At 40.1% G+C, this 19,625-nt stretch overlaps 1 protein-coding gene across 15 annotated transcripts in view; it reads right to left on the bottom strand.

Moving 5' to 3' along the window:
• Positions 1-19,426, bottom strand: part of LOC104641484 (E1A-binding protein p400) — a 51,342-nt gene extending 31,916 nt beyond the window's left edge. For 9 of the 15 annotated variants that reach the window (XM_075770139.1, XM_075770140.1, XM_075770142.1 and 6 more), the window contains exons 1-15: positions 19,285-19,418; positions 15,870-17,223; positions 13,561-13,671; positions 9,547-9,634; positions 9,014-9,121; positions 7,941-8,305; positions 7,387-7,689; positions 6,456-6,641; positions 4,905-5,045; positions 4,718-4,796; positions 4,385-4,437; positions 3,082-3,139; positions 2,339-2,428; positions 1,022-1,129; positions 74-267 (exon numbers count right to left, since the gene is read on the bottom strand). In XM_075770139.1, coding sequence (XP_075626254.1) covers positions 74-267; positions 1,022-1,129; positions 2,339-2,428; positions 3,082-3,139; positions 4,385-4,437; positions 4,718-4,796; positions 4,905-5,045; positions 6,456-6,641; positions 7,387-7,689; positions 7,941-8,305; positions 9,014-9,121; positions 9,547-9,634; positions 13,561-13,671; positions 15,870-17,192 — 3,207 coding nt within the window. In that variant the 5' untranslated portion in view covers positions 17,193-17,223; positions 19,285-19,418. Of the gene's footprint in view, positions 1-73; positions 268-1,021; positions 1,130-2,338; positions 2,429-3,081; positions 3,140-4,384; positions 4,438-4,717; positions 4,797-4,904; positions 5,046-6,455; positions 6,642-7,386; positions 7,690-7,940; positions 8,306-9,013; positions 9,122-9,546; positions 9,635-13,560; positions 13,672-15,869; positions 17,224-19,284 lie in introns of all 15 variants that reach the window. The other 6 variants (XM_075770147.1, XM_075770151.1, XM_075770152.1 and 3 more) reach the window with 3 other exon arrangements.
• Between the last annotated feature and the right edge of the window lie 199 nt (positions 19,427-19,625).

Here is a 19,625-nt window from a genome sequence, read left to right as displayed (position 1 = left end):
TGTGAAATCATGAAAAAAAGCATTCTTTATGTAAAAGTAAGTACACACAGTAGCAGAAAATAGGGACTCTTACCGCTGTTGTTATCCTAGAGCTGCCTTTAGGTAACAGCATCTCTGCTGCAGCAGCAACTTCTGCTATGTCTCGCATATGCTTCTTTGGAGGGCTTGATCTGTCTATACCCTTGTACTGGTCGATGCTGAGAAGGGAGTCTATGAGGACAACTTCTTTCTGAGGACTCTCCCTATCAGAGATATGGTCTTCCATTTCTATGAGAGAGAAAAATTACATTGGCATTTAAAATAAACTTATCAGTTACACGAAGGAATTGAGACGGCTTGAATTTACACAAGGGTCTAAAAGGATGCAGCTAACTTTTAAAAAAACAATTCTATGATTTTCAACCTAGTCAAGCTAAAATGAAACCAGTCTAAGCTCTGGATCACATACATGTTCTGGATGTTCACACTAGCTAGGCTAGCACGACCATTAGCTTTTCACAACTTCGAGGGAGGTCCTCTCATACTACCTAAAACCTATCCTCGAGTATGTAATTCTATCATCACTTCACTATAGAATAGATGGTAACTGTGTAATAATAGATAGCTAAGAAGTGTGCTGTTTAATTCAGTGTAGAGAGGCTCTTCTGTAGCTCACTATTGTTCCTGAGAATTTCACACATCTTGACTTTAAGACAGGAAATCACTACCCTCTTTTCATAAACTGAGAAATGAAAAAAAAAAAGGAAGAAATTCTCACAGACCATTGTCCAAAATATTTAGTAATAACAGGAATAAATCAAATTTTTCTAATGAACATTTCAAATGCTTAGCAAGAAAGCCACTGTACTTTCCATTCATTCTGGTATATAACATTCTTCTTCACTTAAAAAATAAAAAACATTTTAAATGTGATTCATTCAATATTTGTTTTCCCCTAGTATAAAATGTCTTTTAACAGAGACCTGAAGAACAAATAAAATTATTGTAAGTCAGCACAACTTCTAAACAAAAAGTAATTTACCTTCCTCACTGCTATCATCTTCACTGTCAGGCTTTGGCTGGGGCCAGTGAAAATTTTCTGCAAAGGCACCTTCATACATCTTTAGTAAATCTTCCAGAGGCAATTCAGCTGAAGGTCATTAAAGGATGTACGTTTAGAAAGATCAAAACTTGCAACAATCAACACCATTGTTTTTAATCTCATTACATTCTTCACAATCGTAGAAAGCCAGTTCTCTAATCAGAAGTTAATTGAAGACGTAATTATTAGGTGGATGATGGCAATATTTATTTAATGACCTTGATTACAGAGAACACTCAGCATTACACCAAGCGGTTTGCTCACCCAGCTTGCTTTGTACTATATTACAAACCCTCCATACAAAGTGACAGTAAACCACTGGTTGGGGAGGTAGGGGCATCAAATCCAGCAAAGTGGTTGAAAGACAGTTCAAGACTTCAAAGTTTCAAAACTACCTCAACCCCACTAAACAGTGTCTCCATGATCCCTTGTCTGATCTGTTGAAGTAGGAATGTGCATTGCTGGTGGTGGCCAATCAATCAGGAAGTATCTTCATTAGGAACTTGGCTGACTGGCCAAGAGTTATAATCTCTCCAACTGGCCAGCTGGCTGCAGGCACTAAGCTGCCAAACAGATCAAACAAACGGATTTGGAAACTGCATATTAATTGCCAGGCGAGTTCAGCTTAATGGAAAGCTTGCCTCTAAAAATCAGCAAGGTTTTTACCATGATAAGTGAAGTGATCCCTATGGGATACTCTGCATACATCAAGCTCAGCAGAGCAGTTATTGTTATGTTGTTAATGAAACAGAGCTGCTAGACAGAGCATTGTCCCTAAAAGCCCCTTATCTTCAAGTATTTATACCCCCCAAGATCAGCACTTCAGGGCCCTTTCAGGCTTATCAGGTGGGTCACAAAACCCTTCTGAGATACTCAAGACAGTTGATGATAAAATGTTCATGTTCAATCTGATACACTTCTGGGTTTAAATATTTATCATGCATTCTTAGAACTTGGGTTGAGAGTCTTTTGGTGTGAGGTTTTAAAGAAATGCAGTGCTTCAGTAGAGAAATACTTGTGTAATAACTAGTTAAGTACACGGACTGCTTTATAAAGTACAGATGTCCATCATCATGCCATAAACTAACCGCTACAACCTTCCAAACAGAAAAAAATAAATACAGATTACATATGACAGAACATCTGAACGCGTTCAATTTCTCATCTATAACCCTGTTTACAAATACAATAACCGCTGCATGTTTTCCCCTGTTGTTTCACAGCCCACCCCAGAGAGGAATCAAGCTACATGCCTACCTTCTTTGGCTAGATTAGACAATTCAGTTTGATGGTTTATGTTTCCTTCTTTAGCTTCTTGTTCTTCAATTGTTTCTTCTTCATCTTCAACTAAAATAATAACAAACGCTAACCTTGGTATTCAAATTACACAATAATTCAGGAGTTTGTAATTATATGCCTCTGAAGTGTACTAACATGGAATATTCTAAGTTAGCAGGATTGAAAAAGAATGAGAGATGCATGGAAAACAAGAAAATCTGAGAGCAACTATACATAGAACTGAAAAGATATGTGAAAAGGAGAGAAGCACTTCTGCCGCAGGACAAAAGGCAGTCTTGAACTCTTCAGTGTTGGTTGCCAATGATCACCAGAGATGGATTTATTCTCCAGCTTTAAACTGAGGATGCTCTTTGTCAGAAATATGACACAGATGTCATCACAAGAAAGGAACTAAAGTAGACAGGTTATTGAGTCTGAAATACTCAAAAGAAGTTTAAGACCACTAGTAAGGTTTGAGAAACAAAGGAGTGAGGACAGAAAGAATTAAAATCCACCAACAATGATGGCAGTGTGTTTTTAGGGAAAATTTTAATTTCAAATTTTCACTGAAGCTCTTTTAAGGAAAATTTACTATCTAATTGACTATCTGATCTCTCCAGGAAATAGATGACGGTTGGTATTTGGTTTGTGAAAAGCACTGCATCCATGCAGTAACAGATTGAAAACCTGTGATTTCGGGGTCACTTTGAAAAATGACTTACCTTCCTCATCAGTCAAAGATGTGCTTGCCTTTCTTTTCCTTCCAGATGATGAAGAACCCTAGCATTAAATAATTAAAATATGTAAAATCATAGAAAACAAAGTTAGGGAGTTTTTTTATTTGCTTTTTAAAGAAAGCAGCAAGCGCTTTGCAATCACAACAGCATTTGCTAATAGGCATTTAACATGTATTAGCACTTTCTTGGTCACTCAAAACCAGATACTCTGCTTCTGCACTGAAGGTAGCTGCCATCAGCCACTTCAAGTGTTTGTGGTTCAAATTGCTCAGGTCCAGCTGTGGCACAGAGCCACAGTACAGTCTTTCCCTTAAAAATATTATTGAGGTACAAAACTTTCACCCAGGTTGGAATGAAGGATTACATTTTCACTAGTCAGCAAAAAAGGGATATGGCACAGCTGGCCAGCACACTCTGTAGCATGGTTTAGCCTGTGCAAATTAACACTCGCAGACAGTGCCAGGCCACAGTTTGGCTGATAGCACATGCTAAAGCTTGTTCCTAACAGGAAATTCAGATGCAGGCATTCTGCTTGGTGAAAGGGAAGCATTTCAGCAAGCGGGCATCAGCTGTGCCATGCCAGATGGCTCAGGGCCTCAGAACAATCCTTCGCCCATTTTTTTCCAATTGCACACATGTGGCCAGGGAGTCCTAGCACACATTTTGTCTATGGCAAAAGGTATTTTAGTTTCATTCAGTTTGATCCATTCTGTAACATATACCTACATCTTTCAGCAGACAAATCACAGCTGAGCAGCCTTCATGCCCCACAAAGTTTAGCCCTGGTTACAGTACATGAAACTCCTACCCAAACCAAAGTCTGGCCATTAATTTGTACATTTTTTTGGTCTTGTGATCTTAGAAGGACTGATTCAAAGCCATTGAGTAAGTATGAATTCTTCCTTTAAAATATGTGTATCAACGGCAATTCACTTCCTTAAAAAAAGTGTAATCAGAAAAAATGATAATTGTGCTTATGACAATCAATACAATCATAGAATCCCAGGTTGGAATGGACATCAAGGATCATCTGGTCCAACCTTTCTTGGCAAAAGCTCCGTTTAGACAAAAGCACTGTCTAGACAAGATGGCCCAGCACCCCGTCCAGTCGAATCTTAAAAGTGTCCAATGTTGGGCAAAATATGTTTAATTGTCCGTAACTACACAGAAATCTGCTTATCATCACCATGTATTTAAGGAAAACATTTCATGTTTATGAAAACTTTTTCACACAGATAGTCATATTTAAACTAATTTGATGGGTTTTTCAAGAAACAGAAAGACTTACCATTTCACTTTCTTTTTCCAATAAAAAGTCTTCTGCAGGTTTTGTATCCTTACCTGGAAAATTATTATACTTCATGTATGCATTAGTCACTTAGCAATTTTACGTTCCTTACCTGAACTTTTAAATACATTCAACATAAAACACAAGAAATATTAACAAAATCTAGCACAAACCATAAAAAACTCTGTAACTCATAGTTCAGATCTGTTCACAACCTATTATTAACATCTCACAATTCTATCACCAACAAGATTAAAACCCACTGAGTGAAATTATGTAAAACAACAGCATCAGAATTTATACTGGATTTCTTATGAAATGGAATACAATTACCTTTCTTTGAAATTCTCTTTAAATTCAAAGCTTTTTTCCTTTTCTCTTGAAATTCAATTTGCAGTTTTATTTCAACAACCTGAAATGTAAATCAAGTCTAATAAAGCACTTAAATGTTACAAATAAATTACTGAAGATTAAAAAAACCAGTATGACTGGCACAAGTGTCAATAAGTCAGTATTCTACCTGTTCGATGTTAGACCAGAAGTATTCTATTTCTCTAGCAATTGATGCAGCAATTCGCCTTAATTTGTTTTGTTCTTCCCTTTTAGCTCGCTCTTCATTAAGTTTCTTTTCTTCATGGTAACGTGCCACAGTTCTTACCATCTAAAATATCATGAGAGATACTGAATTAGGTTACCTTAAAATACACACCATTGTGTTTCTTAAGATTATAGTGGTTATTGGCAGCCAGATGTTGACCATAGCTTTACACACGTAGCACCTGCCTCCAATATTTCTAATTCTTACCATGCCAGTAAAACAACAGACACGAAACTCAAAGGAAAAAAGAAAATACAAGAACTATAACCAAGCAATCAAGTAGGAAACTCTTCAATCACTACTCTGTCTCAACACAAAACTTAGGAAAAAATCTACTGACATGAGCAGCAAACACAGAAAACTTTTTTTCAGACAGCACATATGAATGAAGTCATAAAAATCATACCACAAAATGTCAGAGACCAAAGGTAAAATGAGTTCAAAAAGAGTGTACATACATGAGTGAAAGATCAGTCAATGGCTATTAAAGACTGACTTGATTGCAACCTTTAGCTCAGGAGGTTGCTAAAACATGGCCTTCCAGAAGTTTGATGCATACTGCCAGGGGAAGGATCATTTCATATTTGCCCTTCCTGTTTCTCCTATTCCTAAAAACCTATCATTGGTCACAAACAGTGTAAGTGCTTCAAATCCACATTTAAATTATATTCAAAATGCAGATCTTCATTTCACAAGATGATACACCTATTTCAATACTTTGCTTATAAGGAAGAGAGTTCTGAGTTTCCATCATTTCAGAATACACAATACAAAACAACACGGCAATTTAAACTAATGACCTTCAGTTGCTCTCTCTATTACCCCAAACTGGTCATAAATGTATCAAAAGAAGATGCAACATTGCCAGAATCCATAGAAAACTCTTGCTTATTGTAAATAAATGGATTTTACATATTTCATCTCACACTACCCCAATTTTCCTTCCATCACTGACTTAATTGTTTCCACTGTGCTGCTCTCTTCCTCTACAGAAATAGTTCTCTACCATGTTTCCACTGCTGTTCTTAGAACTCCATGGCTTCTCCTTCATCTTTTTCTGAGATTAAGAAAGAAGAATTAGACAGACCACCACACCCAATGGAAGTTATTTACAAAATTCTGTGTTTACTCTTCACTGAGAAGGAATAACTGATTTGTGAGACAGGCATGATAGCCGCACTTTGTAATTATGACACAGTCAACATACTGACTGGGTCCCCTAAACAAACTTTGATTTCCAGAGGAACAAAACCCAAAACTACTATTTGCATCCACAATCAATACAATTACCTAGTCTGTTTCAAATACTAGAATACCCAAAGCTGACAACATGGCTTCTCATTTAAGTTAAAAATCGGTGCCTTATACTCCCATTACTTCTATCTGTAGAAAAAGAAAATTTAAATAGCTTTGCTACCAAGCTGAGTGATACCAAGATCAATTGTTCTGAGTCAAAAAATGTTTTTCAAGTACCTTCTTAGCAGTTGCCATCTTCCACCTTCTCTCTTGGGCAAAATCAGTTGCCATCCACTGCATTTCTTCCAGCAAATAATCCCAGTGAGATTTTGGTCTTGGAGCCTCTTGGAGTTTAGGCAGTCGCCTCAGGGACCATAAACCTTCCTTTCTCAGTTCCGCTATTCGCTGATGGATTTGATTTTCCTTAAAAAGACGTACATGTAGTTACAATGAAGCTGTGGAATGCAACTAAAACAGTAGACAAATAGAAAAATAACAATTGCTCCTACTCTATCAAAATAATTGACAGCAGAAAAAGGAGTAACAGCATGCCACATGTGTTACAAAAATCAAGTCTGAATACTGCATCAATGAAAAAATTACTGGACTAAATTCAGCTTATGGATAAAGAGAATCACAGTACTTTGATCTGTATTACAAGAGGTACTTTGCTAAATAGTAGGATTAAACAGGTTCACCGGGCAGCACAAAAAAACAAGTTATAAGACAGATGAAAACTGCAATCAAATAATCTTTTTTTTTTAATAAACTGAAATTGCAGATGTATTTATCCACAGAAGATATATTTATCTTCATTATTAATACTGCTTTATTTTGTGAAAAAACAAGTTCTCCATGATGTCTCCTTTAAATAAGCAAAACAACATCTCCAGTTAGCTATAAAAATAAATAAGGTTGCAGTCAGCTCAAATGACTAGATAGAATCAGTATAATAGAAAGAGAAAGAAAGCAACACCAGTATGAAGACCAGGAAGACCTTTTCAACTTCTCTGAATGCCAAACTCAGTATGTAAAGCAGACTAAAACAAACAAACAAATGCTCTACTCCCTCTGAAAATAGCCCATTTTCATAACTCAAACACATCACTCATGTTGTTATTTGTGTGTTAACTGTTCATAAGTTTCGGGGAAAATCAAAAAATCTTACCAGCTTTACTTGCTCAGCAAGCTTGTCTTGAGAGTTGTCCTGGGATAATACTGCTGCATTTTGAGCTGGACTTTGTGTTTTAGGTGCTGCTGCTACTGCTAAGCCTGGAGGTTTTGATGCAATAGGAGAGAGGGACTTGTTGGTTGCTGGAGAGGTCCTGTTTGTTTGTACTGGATATGTAGAAGGCGGTGTTGTGCCTGAGATAGTTGCTGGCGCAACAGATGAGGTAGGCGGTAGCGTATTTGCCGTAAGACGCTGAGAAGTCTGAGCAGGATCTGCAGATGGTCGTGTCAGAGTCACAGTCTGCCCAAGAAACACATTTGTTAGTGATGAGTTTAGGATTCAACACTGTCCTAGTCTACACTACGGTAGAACATAACACGGACTTAAATTTAATAAAAAATTTACACCTGAATTTTTATACGGAAAGGATTTAAGTGTCCAGTGGAATTAAAAAATGTTAACACGTTTCATATATTTTCAAGAATATAATGTTCTTTGATTTTACTGGGCATTGAAACAAACATATTTTCATCCCAATAAAGTTCACATACCTGTTGCTGTATTGTAGGCTGTGGCTGTGACACTTGGTTTGGTGTCTGCCCTTGCACATGGATTGCTGGTGGCACCTGCTGCTGAAGTGGTGCTGGAAGAGGAGCGGAAGTCAGGGGCACACTTTGAGGCTGGATCTTCACCTGAATCTGGGGCTGAGCTGGAGATTCCACTATCTGTGGTTGCAGCGCAGCTGGGAGAGACGTCATGGGGACATTTGCAGGTTGCAGTCTCCCTGGCAGCTGCGGCGGAGGTGTGTGCAGACTTGCAGCGTTCTGCACAGGAGGGCCTTTAGACGGGTCATACTGTTGTTGACTCTGTTTCTGTCCCGTCAGCTGTACAGTTTGAGGAGTGGGAGGCATTCCACCTACAAAGCAAGAGGAAACACAGCACAGATGAAATTAAAACGTCCAATGCTCTTTACTGATATAAAGAGGAAATCAATTGCAAATAGACTAATTTGTTACTTACTTTGCCACAAGACACCATCACTTGAAAATACCACATCACAATCACAAAATAAATCACTATTACAATAAACAACAAAGTATTTCATGCACAGGACTGCAACTAAAATTTGGAGCACAGCAACTACAAAAAAAGATGTCATTAAATGTCTTCTGAATGTCTTATACTTAAAAAAAAAAAAAAAAAAGGATTGGTGAGCTAATGGAATTTAACCTAAAATAACAGCATTGAGTCTAAACAGTATTTAGCTCTTAACACATTCACTCTAAGACATATTCTAAAGCTTGGCATGACTCATGAATAAAAATTTGTCATGATGTTGCAAATTAGGAGGTTTCCTTTTCATAAATCATTGGCTCAGTTCCAGAATTCTCTGATTAACCATTTTGCATCAGCACCTGTGACGTATTTCCATGCCCACATGCACCTTTGGAGCCCGTCACTCAGCTCCTTAAACAAACCAGGCATTGCATACCAAGTATTAATTTACATGGAGAAGTGCATGGTGGGACCAGGATCTTGGAAGGCTGGAAGCCCAAGTTTCTAGTCCCATCACTAACATCTCCTTGTTAAATTAATGTGCAATTGGCATGTGGTGACACAGTACCTTGTGCCGTTGGCATTAGCTGTTGAAGAGGAACTCCTGAAGCCACACCCGGGTGCTGAAAAACCATCCCATGACGGCCCACTTCAATTCGTGGTCTCTTAGACGAATCTGTGATATTCAAATTCCATTTATGGCATGGTATAATGGAATGGGTTCAATTTTACAAAGCAAACTACTACACATGATTCCAACATCAGCTCAGAAAGCTATGACTACTATACATGTGTAGCATTTATGAAGAACATGCTCCAAGGGCAGAGTCCCTCTAACTTCAAGTTGGCCATCTCCAATCTTCTTAGCCAGAACAATCAGCCTAACAATGTCTCCATGCCTGCCAAATCCAGTCCTATATATTGTGAGTGGAGTGCACTCCTCACACAGCACCATTCACAACAGATAGTCCTAAGGATCTGGCAATTCCCAAGGTGAGGCAAAACTGTATTCCAAGAGTTACAGAACAGTGGGCTCCATTAACTGTTTGGGAAAAAAAAAAAAAAAAAGAACCAAAGTGAAATTCTGTCTGCGGAACATACCTGCTGGTGCAAGTGCCTGCTGTCTCTTAAAAGCTTCAATTTCTATGGTGTTCACAGTTCCCGTTACTGGAGTCCCTGTATGCGTTTGCTATTGGAAAAAGAAAACAAATCACAAAAGTTCAATCTGTAGATAGTCTAACACCAAGGTGTAATTTACAAATGGATCTAAAGATGCCTGCACAGAACAAATCCTTCAGAACAGCTGTACAACAAAGAAAACAAGACTCATTCAATATCTGCTATGAAGTTTCAGATGTCCAGATGCACTGATACTCTTGAGTTTAAATTTTAAACCAGTAACTAAACTGATAAAGTTGGTTATATATAATACATGTCTGCATTTTTTAAAGTGATACCAAACCCAGGAAAATGGGATATGTAAAAAACAAACTTGTCCAATTTTTTTATTTTTTTTTTATAATTTTTCATTAATGTATTACCCTTCATCATTTGCATAATGCTGCAATGAAGTCAACATGATGTATTCATATAGTATATAGCTGCAATGAAAAGCTGACATGACAAAAATTAAACATTGTGACTTCATTACAGGCTTAATTAGAAAGTAAATTTGATGAGTAAAGAGAATTTACGAATAAACTGTGTCATAACTAACAAGACACAAAAGTAAGAAATGACAGTCAACGCATTTCTGAAAGCTAGTCCTTTTCACTCTGTGTGAAACGTCAGTAACACACAAATTAACTCTCATCCAGAAGACAGTTTAAGCTTATTTGAGTCTCCACCACTGTCACTCTCAGACTAGAGCTCCATGAGAGTTAGCCTTGAAATATTTCAGGAAAAACTGCTAAGATTCAGAAGATGGAATAAAAGAATCTCAGCCAAGTTACACAAGTTCTGGTTTCAGTTTTCAAGATGCTAGACTTGTACCTGTTTGCACAGCTGGCAAAATGAGTACCATGAAGAAACTCAATGAGGAGAAACACAATATTGCTATAAGGCTAATGTGACATCAGAGCTCATCAGAAATGACTAGACATTTTGTCTGAGGATAAACATCACACAACTATGAATTAAAAAGCCTGGAAGAGCACTGTGGATATTGAGACGGAAAAGAAATCACAGGGGGTTGATTCAGCAAGTTGGGGCTTAGCTTCAGTAGGATTACACAATGCATGAAAACTTTATTTTAAAATTACTACAATTAATATTGGTGATGATGGCAGAGAATATATCCTAGATAATCCTCTCAGCATCAAACTCAGATGGCAGACTTACATACAGGATGATTGAAACAAAAAAGTTTGGGTATTTGATGATTTCCCAGCTCTTTGGGTGCTCAGCACTACTGGTAAGTACTTATTAATGTCTGCCAGTGTTTGTGCAAGCCCCGTTCTTTTCAGTGAGTTTCCAAGTCACATTTTTAAGCTCTCCTCAATATTTAGCCATGCTATACCCAATATTCTACTAGGAAAATTATTATGAGAAAAATAAGGGTACAAAAAAAGAGATTCTATCAGAAAATAAAAAGATGGACTTTACGTATGCCTCTATGTCCTGGGAAATGAGCTAATTTAACATTCACATTCTCTAAGCATAATTTGCTATTAGTAAGAGCCTCTGCAATATCAATGTACATTAAAGGTTTGCAAATGTGAAAATTTATTATGACAACATAGCAAAGACGGCAATTTCCCAAAAGAATCTTCTAGTTTATTCACAGCTCTCTTCATCTCTGATTTTTAAGAGAAGTTCTACCAATATAAATTAACCCTAGGGAAGTAAACACCGGTCTATATTGAAATAAACCGCAGCCGTCACAACCCTACATCTTCAATGTTTCATCGAATGGTGCTAATAAACACAGCCGGTATCACCTAAAATGACTGGGTTTCAAACACTCCCTTTTGAGCCGAATATATCTCAGGCCACTCAGATTCTATCAATAGCTATGAATTAATAACATTTAATCTCTTTGCTGCCGTGAGGGCATTTGTGGCTACTCTAGCGATACAGCTATAGCCTTAAGATGTGAATTTTGGTATTCAGAATCTCTGACTCACATTCATTCCTAATTGTCATGGTTCACTGCCATCTCACACTCAATAAGGATTAAGGTTTCAAATGTTTGTCTTCTCACAAGGCAGACAGCATATTTCAAGTCCAACAGCCAGTGAGCATCATACACTTCAGCATTTATAGAATTTTCAAAATAAGTCACAAAAACTTACTTTGTACAATGCTACTAAATTAATTAACAAATTCAGCTTATGTCCCATTTACATCAAATGCTTTCTGGTACATCAGTTTAATCAAGTTTGTTCTCCAAACTCTGCTTCAAATGCCATTTATTTCACCTGCGCTCTTACTCTGTATGATCGCATACTCACAGTTTCAGGCTGCACCTCTACTTTAGGATTTTTGACTGGCATTTTCTTAAGAGTGTGCTTTCCAGCTGTTTGTATTATCACCACGTGATTTAGGCCAGACGCTTCAAAGAGCAAAGACGTTATGTCTTTATAAATTGTAGTCACATACCAGTAATATTAGACTAAAACTGTCCTAACTTTAATTAAAATAATGGAGTTCTCTGGAAGTCATGATTATGCAGCATGCCCACAATAATCATCCTGAGTGCTGCACTTACACACTCAAATTTGAATGATGATGCTGATTACACATGATCAGCACATTATTTCTCTATAAACTGTTACAAAGAGAAAGACTGATGGAAAGAGATGATACTTTCTGTTAACAGTTTGTGCTAAAAGGTATTATCAGAATTACACGGAGAGTTTTGTATGTTTTTAGCATGTACCTGCTAGTTTCTCCAAAACAGCTCTGAAATGGTATATTACTTTCAAAATCACTTCATCACTGCTGTAGCTATAGCTCAATGATAACCCTGATCACTATAATCAATAACCTGATATAATATTACATGTTGTATACAGCATAGATGAAGCCTGACTACCTAAGGAGACTTCTAAGACGTGTCAGCACTGGCCATAATAAAGAGCTCTGAGTGCAAGCCCCTTAACTATGCAACTCATTTGTAAAATATCACAGTGAACATCCCATTTGTTATACACAGGCATACAACCCATTTTACATTTCATTTAACTCTCCATCTTCCAAAACCTAGATGAAGGCAGTGCAGACTGTACAGCTTCCACGGTACAGCAGAGTAATTCACTCCGTAACACCTGCTATTCAAGTGTATATAATTGAGCTAAAAGGTAAATATTTTAGTTGCAGAGGAATTAGAGTATATAACTTCTCAGAGTATATAAGCAATGACATCTAGGTAACATCAGTTTGAAGGTAGCTGCATAAATCCATACTAGCCTGAATTTAAAAGTTGCATCATCACTGATCCACAGAAATTTTAACTGATTATCACATTTATTTCTTTACTTTGTTCAGTACTCCCCCATGGAAAAAAAGAAAAAAAAAAAAGGAAAAAAATTGTAAAAAAGGATTTATATAATAAAAATAAGCACTTCAGTTTCTTCTTCCCAACATTTATGGTAGAGCTAATGGAAAGCAGTTAGTTAGTAAAAAAAAAAAAAAAAAAAAAATCCCAAAAACCCAGTGCCCGAGGGTTATTATTGTTGTTTAAAACATTTCAGGGGAGGCAAATCCAAAACCTTCCGTAGCCATACTCAAAACCTTTAATAGATAAGGAAAAAAAGAAAAGAATTTAGAAGAAATCCACAATTACAATGCCACAGACAAAAGAATCCATATTATCAGTATGCAGAATGCACAAATGAACCAAATGCATTAGGGAAACAAAAGACAAACAAACCAAAGTGAAAACATTCAAGCTGAAAGTTAATGAAATAAGCCAGCAACCTGGAGACAAAGATTTAACTTCCTCAAGGCTTCATTAATACTGATGCATTTGAAGATTGCAAAGGGTTCTTTTGTTTTGTTTAGATGATAAGGGATGGGCTCTTGGGAAAATTCTAATTCATCTAAGAAATATCAAATCTGAATGAAGAAAAAAAATCTGGGATGAAACTACATTTTAGAACCATTGAAAAGTACCTGAAATGGTTGCTGCTGGGATGAAAAAGCAGCAGAAACATTTGGAGGAAGCTGGGTTGCTATAGCGACAGGAGTACCAGTCTGCCCATCCTTTCCTGTCACAACCTTTACCTGAGAGAAATATTTGGGGAAAAAAAAAAAAGAAGGGAGAATCATTTTCTTTTTAAAAGTTTTTCTTCTTTTTTTTTTTTTTTTAACTGTTCAACACACTCATTTTGTACTGATGGTACCTCACTGAAGAGGGGATTATAACTAAACAACCATCAGTATGGCTCACTTTGAGCGCAGGCCGTTTTTGAAGAGTTGTGTCTCACTTCTAATAACAGAACAGAGTCCAGCCTTGACTATTTACAGCGACTTCTCGTCACTGGAAACCTTTTCTGAAATTCAGTTAGCATAAAAGTGTGTCTTAAATTTAATGATTGCTGCTCCTAACGGACAACAAAATAGCATGACAGACAGTTTGAACTTAAGAGAGCTCCAACATTTATTTAAGCAATGAGCACAGCCACCATTCGCTCTCCCCTTGAATTCCCAAAGTGATCAACCTTTCCAGGCAAGAGATGAAGTGCGTTGCTTTAGCAGAAAGTGATAAAGAAGGGGGAGGGGGAAATAAAAGAGAAGACGACAAAAAAAATACAAACAAAGAACATACTCAAAAGATGTCTTAATCTTTCAAAAGGATTCATCATTTGAAAACACATAAAGACTTTTGCTGCTCCACTTTGCAAAATTCTCCAGCAGTTAAACAGAGAAGCGGCTTCCCCGAACAAAAGACAATCCATCACAAGAAGGCAGTGAAGTACAGCAAACTCCAAACCCGAAAGATCGAGAGGTAGAGCCTCAACTGATGTAAATTGTAGTAGCACCACTGACTTCAATGAACCTATACAATTTAGACCCGCTAAAGATCTCTCAAAATGTGCATACTGTAGTTAAAAATACCTGGTGTTTCAGCTGACAAACACGCAACCCAACAAGAACACCTAAACAATGTGACAAAATACAAACCAAGTGAAAAAAAAAATTACTGAGCATCCATTGTCAATAAATTACAGTAACAGGCTAGCTCTTATGTTTCTACATATGGAAAAAACGATTCCTTCAAAATTATCAGTAACTATCACAAGCAGAAATAGATTTTTCCTAGTCAAGAAGTTTAGACCACAAAACAATGAAAAATTAAACTTCAGCTGATATACTGTTAAAATTTCCCACAAATTCCAACTGAAGATTTCATCACTAACGATTCACATCTAAGAGTCATCAATTTTCACTGAAGACACCCATTTCTAACAGATATTTCAAAGCAATATGAGTTTCTTTATGTAACAGGTTTGGTTTGGTTCTTTACAAACTGGCAACTACATACCCACAGATATTTTTATCAATTTTAGAAGGTATTTGTGAGTTCTGAGTGATGTAGTGGCATCAGTTCTATCCACCCTGCTGCAACCACTTGTCACGTAGGCTCTGCACAAGACAGGCACTGCTTCAGCACCACGAGGTGCTGCAGGTCAAGAGCTACATGAACGGGTACGTGCAGGAAAAGTTGTACGGCATCTGTCCATGGTAAGCTTATTTCAAGTCCTTTGCCATTAATAAACAGTGAATTCAAGTTAGTGAGTAATTTTAAACCTTTGCGTAAATAACAAAGTTAACTTGTTAATGTCCAGTCTGTAAGTGCTATTTGTTTAATTCTTTAGACAGCAATACACGCACAGAGCTCTAAGACAACCTAAGTAACCCGATTCATTACTATGGACCCATATACGTTATGATTCACATGTTCTCTCTAAGTAATTAGATTACTTCAGGGTTTTTTGTTGGTTACAGCAACTCTGAACTCCAGTAACATCTATGGTTAGAAGTCACGAGTCAAATAAAGGTTAACCTCTTATAAGACTTTTTGCCTATTCTTTTTTGGTTTGTATAAGCCTAATAAGTGAAATTTAATCTGTGATTCCTATTCATACTCATTCTGATAGCTTAAAACAGCTTCCACAGCAATGCCATCTTTATTTGTGCTTTGGCTTATGTACTAAACTAGAACAGGGAAAGCTCCTTTCGGCTCTCTGTTCTTTTCTTTTAAATACATACATCTAACGGCATGCTCAAACTGATCTGTCGAATCACACTACCCAGCAGAACTGCAGTCTCTCAGACCAACTAGTTAAAAAAAAATTGCCATACTTCATCAAGTAAAAATGATTTTTCAGGTACTGTCACATTCTCTAATATTTCACAATCCAGGTGCCACAACTTCATCTACAATTTTATTCCAAAACGTTAACCAACAGATTTCTTACCTCATCGTTGATGACCTCAGATTGTTCTTCCTCTTCTTCCTCCTCTAGATCCAAGTCATTTTGCCTCAGGTATGCTTGCAGCGGAACACAATGTTTCTTCTTAAAAGCTAAAAAGTCCATCATATTCCCTTGAAGATGTTGCAGGAAAAACAGTTCAATCAAACATTCCTTAAAAGTTTCCTTAAGAATTTCCATCTGCTTATGGTGATGATCCAAGCATTGTTTTCTCATTTGAGCAGTCTCTTGGTTGGCAGGAGGAATCTCCTCCAATTTTTTGGGTTGTTTTTTCACTGCTGTATTTACTGTAGGAGTAAGCGGAAGACTCGACAGCCCCTGTGGTACAGTAGCCCGTGAAGGACTTGTGGGAGGAGGTGGTGATGTCATTCCAAATGCACTAGGTCCTCCAACTCCTGCTATCAATCCACCAGAAGTCCTATCGTATCCAATGGGTCTACCCAGCTGCTGTCCTTGAAGCACTTGCTGCTGCTGTTGCATAAGTTGCCCTTGGATAATATTGCTGATTTGGGGTGGCAAGCTGGTCGTCGTAATATGGCCTGGGCTAGTCAAAGATTGCATATTTGCTCCGCTAGCTACAGGACTTTGAGGACCAAGATGATGGATGGTGCCACCAGACTGTGAATGAGGTTGTGAAAGCCTGCGTTCCCTTACTGTAGCAGGTGTCCCAGAAGATGGAAGCTGTACTTGTGCTGCAGCCCCTTGAGCAATTTGTGCAATTCCCGGTCCTTCCTGATACACAAAGTGTCCACCATTTGAAGGACTCAAGCTGATTTGTCTCACAAGCACACTAGCGTCCACAAATCCTCTAGTAGGGCTCTGGCTGCACATACCCAAGCCAGGGCCTGGAGTGCCTGCCCGAACGTTCGGTAACGTTTGCACTGGCACAGGGTTAGGCTGTGTAGGGCTTTGAGACTGAACTTGCTGAGGCAGCGGTGATGTAACTTGAATGTATGATGGGGATCCATGCTCAAACCGCCTCTGCTGAGGACTGAACTGAAAGCTCGGTGATGTTGGGTTTGGAATTGGCAAGGGGGTAAGCGTTATCTGCTGGTTTCCCGAAGCCACCGGTCCGACGTTTTGCAGCGTGATGTTCACATTCTGCCCAGCTACTGGACTTCGACTCATTATAAATTGCTGTATTTGGTAGCTGGGGGACTGGGGTGCAGACGGACTTGCAGAAGGTGCAAAAGAAGCTGCAGGGGACTGGGGTAAATTTGCCTGTTGCTCTTCTCCCTCACTGCCCGTGAAGGACCTGGACCTCTGGAGCTGGCGCTGGGCATTCTGAGGACCATTACCATGGTGCATTCTCACTGTTCTAGGTTTTCTACAGTATAGTCTAAAGAAATACACAAAAACAGAAATTCAGGAAAGGTAAAAATATTTCTGTAACTGAAACTATTTCGTTACTATTCAGAAGACTACCTTATAGTAAGAACTCAGTTATTCTGTCTTTGTAGTTACTTAAAATGTTGACATCGGCAGTCAAATTATCTGAAATCCTCATCACCACAAAAGCTCACTTAAATTCCTCATACATTTCTCTAGCTAAGAAAATGCTATTGAATAGTTTTACAAATGATACGTTACTCTTAGCTAGTTAGAATGACTTCAAATAATTTTTAAAAAGCCAATTTTTTTCCCTTTCTGTGGAACTTCAAGAATCAATAGTCTCCAATATCAAAAGTATCTACTCTTTTTTGTGTTCATTATTCCCAGTGTTTCGGTGCTTTTAACACTTAATATGATGTTCTCGAAAAGACAGCAGTTGTGTAAAATGTACACTATGTTTCTTCAACAATAACTAAAAACATGATAAAAACGGACACAGACTATTCAACTTTATTGTCTTAGCTACTGAAGAAAAAAATACGTCACGGAAACTCTCCCTACCGGATCATCTAGATGTTTGGAAAGTACTGTACCTGATACCTAACTCTGCCTTCTCTTTCCGTCAGAACACTAACCGCTTAAAGGGATGAAAATTAATCCAAATCCGCACTTCATTTAAAATGCTGTTTATTGAGCCAAGCTTTCCAGAAATCCAAAAACGTTCTGGTTTTATGTTTTCATCATTGACAAAAACAATTCCACTGACATGCATAATTCCATGACAGGCAGAGTCAGTGCTGGGTATCACACAGCAGTAGCAGCAAACCAAAAATGAAACCCGATTTTTATTTTTTCCAAATCTCTCTCATATTTTGAATAACAGTTTCGGTTTTGGTATTTCAGGTCCAACACATAGAGCTATCCGTCTTTGCTCCTAACTCTTAAGTCGGTTGTAAGTGGCAACAGGCAGCAGCACACCAGCACCACAGGAAAGGTAGGCGACGCAGCGGCCGGCTGACTGCCCTTCTCATCGGGTGCTGCTCAGGCAGGGAAACACAACACAACTCTTCCGCTCCCCTGTCCTGGGCTATCTGCAGCAATCTGCTCAAGCCCTGGGGATGGAGATATTCCCTTCCTTGCCCCCGGGAAAGAGTCGGCTTCCCGAGCAGGAGAGGGAGCGGAGCAGCGCTGTCACACTCATGCTAGAGGAAAGGGGCTGCCCGGAGTCCGAACCCCCCAGGGCAGCGAGGCACCGCGGAGCGTTTGCTCGGGGACTAACGCAGGTTGTTCCGGGCTGGTTCTGTCTCTCCCGCTCCTCGGAGCTCAAATCTGAGGGAGATCCCTCAAGCAGAGCGGGAAGGGGGAAAAAAGAAAAATACTCCGCTCCTTACAGGCACCTTTTCCAAAAGATTTAATAATACTGCAATACTTCGTGGCATTGTGACTGTTTCACAGCACTGATAGCAAATAATTAAGATTTAAATTATATCACCTATCGCCAGTAACAAGGTCTTATTATTTTAATTACCTATACCTCGCTAACATTTACGGCCCAAGTGAAAACAATTAATTACACGCTGATAAGGAAGCGTCACTAGCGCTGCCGCCGCCGGCCTCTGCCTGCCCGGGGAGAAGGGATCGCCTTTTGTGTGCGGAACCTGAAGTATGCCAAGGGTCCGCACGGCGGGCCGGGCCCACGGTGACCGCCCAGCCCCGCCGCGGGCCGGCACCCGAAGTTCGCGCGGGGCTGCCCCCGCCGAGGCCCACGCGGGCGCCCACCCGCGGGGACAGAGCCCCGGGAAGCGCCGCCGCCGCTTCCCCCCCCCCCGCGGCGGGACAAGGCCGGGGCCCGGCCCTGCCCGCCTTCCCCCCGGCGCCCCTCGCCCCAGCGCCGTGCGGCGGCGCGGGGGAAGGCCCGTTCACTCCGCGGCCGCCCCCGCCGCCAGGACCGGTGCCGCCGGGCCTCGGGCCCGAGGCCTGCGGGGCCGGCGGGGGGGGGGGGGAAGGCGGTGAGGAGCGAGACCCGGGCGCCCCCCGCGGCCCCCCGAGCCCGGCGGGCCCCACTTACCGCGGGCGCCGGGGCCAGACTTTCCATTCGCTCCTCACAGGAAGCGGGGGCGGGGGGCGGCCGGAGCGGCAGCCGCTACCAGCGCCGGCAGGAGACAAACCGCGCCTCCTGCGCCGCGCTCCGCTCCCCGCGCCTGCGCCGCCGCCCCGCCGTCCGGAGCGCGCTCTGCGCCTGCGCCGCGGCCAGCGCATGCGTGTCAGGCTCCCGCCGCCGGAGCGGGCCGCCGCGGCCCGGCCTGCGCTCGTCCCCGGGCTGGGGGAAGGGAGGGAGGCGGCCGGGTCGGGCTCCTGTCGCCAGGGCTGTATGTCGGGACAGGGAGCACTGCAGCGGGCGGGAACGCG

Source organism: Balearica regulorum, chromosome 17 (genome assembly GCF_011004875.1).
Source record: "Balearica regulorum gibbericeps isolate bBalReg1 chromosome 17, bBalReg1.pri, whole genome shotgun sequence".
Lineage (NCBI taxonomy): Eukaryota > Metazoa > Chordata > Aves > Gruiformes > Gruidae > Balearica > Balearica regulorum.
Note: the sequence above shows the minus strand (reverse complement) of the source record. Positions and strands in the feature narration are given on the sequence as shown.